The 4,265-nt window shown below is 33.0% G+C and overlaps 1 protein-coding gene across 4 annotated transcripts in view; it reads right to left on the bottom strand.

Moving 5' to 3' along the window:
- FH (fumarate hydratase) overlaps positions 1-4,265 on the bottom strand; it is a 28,124-nt gene that overhangs the window by 17,080 nt on the left and 6,779 nt on the right. For all 4 annotated transcript variants that reach the window (XM_006924121.3, XM_025041214.1, XM_015598705.2 and 1 more), the window contains exon 3: positions 938-1,048. In XM_006924121.3, coding sequence (XP_006924183.1) covers positions 938-1,048 — 111 coding nt within the window. The remainder of the gene's footprint in view (positions 1-937; positions 1,049-4,265) is intronic.

Below are 4,265 nucleotides of genomic sequence, written 5' to 3'. Positions count from 1 at the left end.
ATCCTGTCAGTTATGTATTTTTTTGGATTATAAGCTTTATAAGAGAGTGGGTGCTTAACTTTATCTTCTGAAATGATTTTAGGTTTAAAAAATCAGCATGTACTTTAGAAATCTATTACTTTAAACAATTGGTTCACTTTAAAACTTTTTTCCTAGTAGTATGAAAATAGGTGATTGGTGTAGAAAATTTTGAGAACTAAGAAAAGCGTAATAGTTGTCATAGTTCTGCTCCTCAGAAGTAACGACTACAGCATTTTGGCATCTCCTTCCAGTCTCTACTCCAAGCAATTGCAGTGCACATTTATATACAGAAAGACATGTTTTCTGCTCATTTTTTTCTAAAAAAAATTAGTATCATAAAATACATATATTTTGTTACGTATCTTCTCCTTTTTCTTATATGGTAGACTTTGTTCTATGACAATCTTTAAAAAAACTAATTTTCTATGGCATCATAATATAACTTATATAAGCAGCTGTTATCATTTGGATGCTAATTTGTTATTATAAACAGTGTTGCAATGAACAACGTTACAGTATAGAGTTTTTAAACTATTATCTCAATGTCTCCTACAGATGATGTCATTAGTGGATTAGTGAAATTCTCCACACATATTATCAAATAACCAACTAGTTTTTAAATGAATCATTTATACATAAAATAAGAAATCAAATATATAAATTTAAACAATGTCTCTTCAAAAAATTTTCTTTATATGAATTAAGTCAAGAGAATAAAAAATATAGGGTATAAGATCACCCACAAATTTTGCCACAATATTTTAAGCACCATATTAATATCCTCACCAAACAATAATGCCGCCACCCTACATTGAAATTCATTAACTCACAATGCCCCCTTCTCCTGCCATTTATCATCATCCAGTGGATGATATGGGTCTGATGCCATTAAATAAACACATTTATCACCTCCTACCTCATCTGCTGCCCTCATTATTGCATTAGCGATCTTTGGATCAAGACCATAATCCTGGTTTACTTCGGCAGCTGCTCGCTTCAAGATGCCAAAAGCTTTAATAACAGGGATCTAAAATTAATCAGAAAAACACTTCAAATTTTCAATTTTGGTTAAGCATAGAAGTTTAAGATTACTATTTTTTGCAGGTGCAAAAACTGTACATAAAACAATAACTTAAGTAACACTATGACCCTCCAATGTTTAGTATATGAAGATTATAGAGAAATACATAATGAGCCAATAGTCATCATGTATCTATTTGTTTAAGGAACAGCAAAAGAAAATACACTGACTCTACATATACATGTGTATATGCCTCATACACAAATATTCAGATATACAATACATCATTCATCCTATTTTTTATAATACATTATAATGTATATGGGTTTATTTCATATATGTAAAAACAAATGGTGTTCAATCATTTCACCAGTAATCACATTATTTTTCCTTACTGGATCCTATGCTACATTATAATTTTTCCTTCTCTTAAAAAAAAAGAGCAAATAAAATAAAGGTAGCAAAATGGTATTGTGAAAACTGAACAGCTACATGTATAAGATTACAACACACACAAAAATTAACCCTAAATGGATTAGACTTGAGTGTTAAGACCTGAAACCATAAAAATCCTAGAAGAAAACATATGTGATGAGCTCTTTGACATCGATCTTAGCAATGATTTTTTTTGGATCTGCCTCCAAAAGCAAAGGCAACAAAAGGAAAAATAAACAAGGTGACTACATCAAACTAAAAAGCTTCCACAAAGAAAAGAAAATCATAAATAAAAAAAAAAGGCAAACTACTAAATGGAAAAAAATATGCGAACCATATATCTGATAAGAGACTAGTATCCAAAATACATAAGAAACTTAAACAATTGCCAAAAAATATGCTCACCATCACGCATCAGTGAAATGTAAATCACAACCACAATTAGATACCACCTCACACCTGTCAGAATGGCTATTATCAAAAAGGCAAGAAATGACAAGTGTTGGCAAGGATGTGGAGAAAAGGGAACCCTTGTGCACTGTTGGTTGGAATATAAATTAGTGTAGCCATTACAAAGAACAGTATGGAGAATCCTCAAAAAATTAAAAACAGAACTACCACATGATCCAGCAGTTCTACTTCTATGTATCTATCTGAAAAAAATAAAAACACCAATTTAAAGATATATGCACCACCATGTTCACCATGGCATTATTTACAATAGGCAAGATATGGAAATAACCTAAGTGTCCATCAATGGATGAACAGATTGTATATGTGTGTGTATATATATATACATACACAACCGAATACTATTCAGCTATAAAAAAGAATGAAATCTTGCCATTTGCAACAACATGATAGTCCTTGAGGGCATTATGCTAAATGAATTAAATCAGACAGAGAAAGACAAACATCGTATAATCTCACTTACATGGAGAATCTAAGAAACATAACAAACAAACAAAAAACCAAGCTTGCAGACACAGAACAAATTGTGAGAGTTGGATAAAATGGGTAAAGCGGGTCCAAATGTACTAACTTCCAGTTATAAAATAAACAAGGGGATGTAATATGCAGCATAGTGACTATAGTTAATGATACTGTATTGCATATCTGAAAGTTGCTGAGATATTAAAAGTCATCATCACAAAAAGAAAAACATTTTTGTAATTATGCATGGTGACAAATGTTAACTAACTTTTCGAGGTGATCATTCCACAATGTATTCAAATACAGAATCATTGCGTGTACACCTGAAATGAATATAACAGTATATCTCAATTATACCTCAATTAAATAAATAAATAAAATAACATTCTTAACTGCCAATTAGCATAAAACAAACAGTTACTAAATGGGCATCAAGCCAAAAAACATAATATTCTAGTAAGTCAGTGAAGCCTGATACTCTATCAGTGACTGGAAATTTCTCTTAAGAGAATTTTTTTTAAACACAGAGTTCTAAAAGTAATAGCTTCTGATATATATAACTATATTTCCAACCCTTTAGTATGCAGATCTTTTCACTTTCTACTCCAAATCATCTTACCAAATTTGAAAGGATAAATCAAGTAATTTTTTAGGAGGTTTCAATGAAATGATACCTAGTTTTTGTAAGATAATTATGTGTTCTTGTCAAAATGAATAACACAGATTGTGATATAGATCCCATACCAGGTTTGAGTGGAAAAGGAGCAGAGGGAGAAAGGAAGGGGGAGGAAGAGGGTAATGAATTTATAAAAGAGATGCTATAGTCTTCACAGGGAAATGAAAGTGGAAAGGAATAAGACATTAAATCTAGACCAAACAGAAGATAAACCAAAGGGCAAACAGAAAAGGAAGTAAAAAGACAACATTTTTAAGAAACTAAAACATTTTAAGTGTTTTACCCAAATGAAATGGAGACAAATGGCACATAGAATTGGAAACTTAAAAACTTTAAACATGAAAACCAATGGGAATTTAAATTTCTACAGGAACACTGCAGTGGTGGGTTAAACCACTGCCGAAGTCACAGGTGAATGCCAATCCACTCTGGCCATCGGAACAGAGTTACTGACCCCATGTCTATGGACTCATAAAAGGAAAAGGGGTCACGGCAGAGGATTCCACGAAACATTATTAAAATAAAATGGTAAAAAGTATCATCGCAGGGAAGAGAAAGGTCTCATTGTTCTTCAATTTACTTACATAAGAAGTTCATTAATAGTTTTTAACTTTGTTTTCCTTTGGACCTCAGAAACAAAGAGTTGAGTCATATTTAATGAAGTTTAGAAAATTAATTTTAATGAAGGCAAATGTGATAACACTAATATCCTGGGTGCCCATCCTTCCCAGACATGGAATCCAAATGGCTATTCTGTCCCTGGGGCAGCAGCAGCAATCCCACACCTCCAGAAGCACACGCCTCGCTGGCTGAAGCAGGAAAACCAAGACGTGAGCCAATATGGGTGAGCACCGACCTCTTTAGTCCCAGGAGCTGAACTACATGAGACTATTTTAGGATCAGCTGCTACCCTCTGTCACCCAGCCATGGCATCTGACTCTGTACTTGTTTCTCTTACCACCGAGGTAAGACTACAGGTAGCAAGAACGAAGATATTTTCTTCAAGAAGATTCAGCCGCCTATTGTAATATTGTATGACCGTGTCAAGATTCAGTTTTGAAGACTTAGGGGTGAGCTAAAATCTGAAAGCTAAAATTCTTGTAAAATAAAAAGTATACTTAGAAGATAACTGTTAAACAGTATCTGACCAGATGAAGCCCATCTACTTCGCTTACTAGC

Source organism: Pteropus alecto, unplaced genomic scaffold (assembly GCF_000325575.1).
Source record: "Pteropus alecto unplaced genomic scaffold, ASM32557v1 scaffold279, whole genome shotgun sequence".
Classification (NCBI taxonomy): domain Eukaryota; kingdom Metazoa; phylum Chordata; class Mammalia; order Chiroptera; family Pteropodidae; genus Pteropus; species Pteropus alecto.
This window is presented reverse-complemented; position numbering and strand designations above follow the sequence as displayed.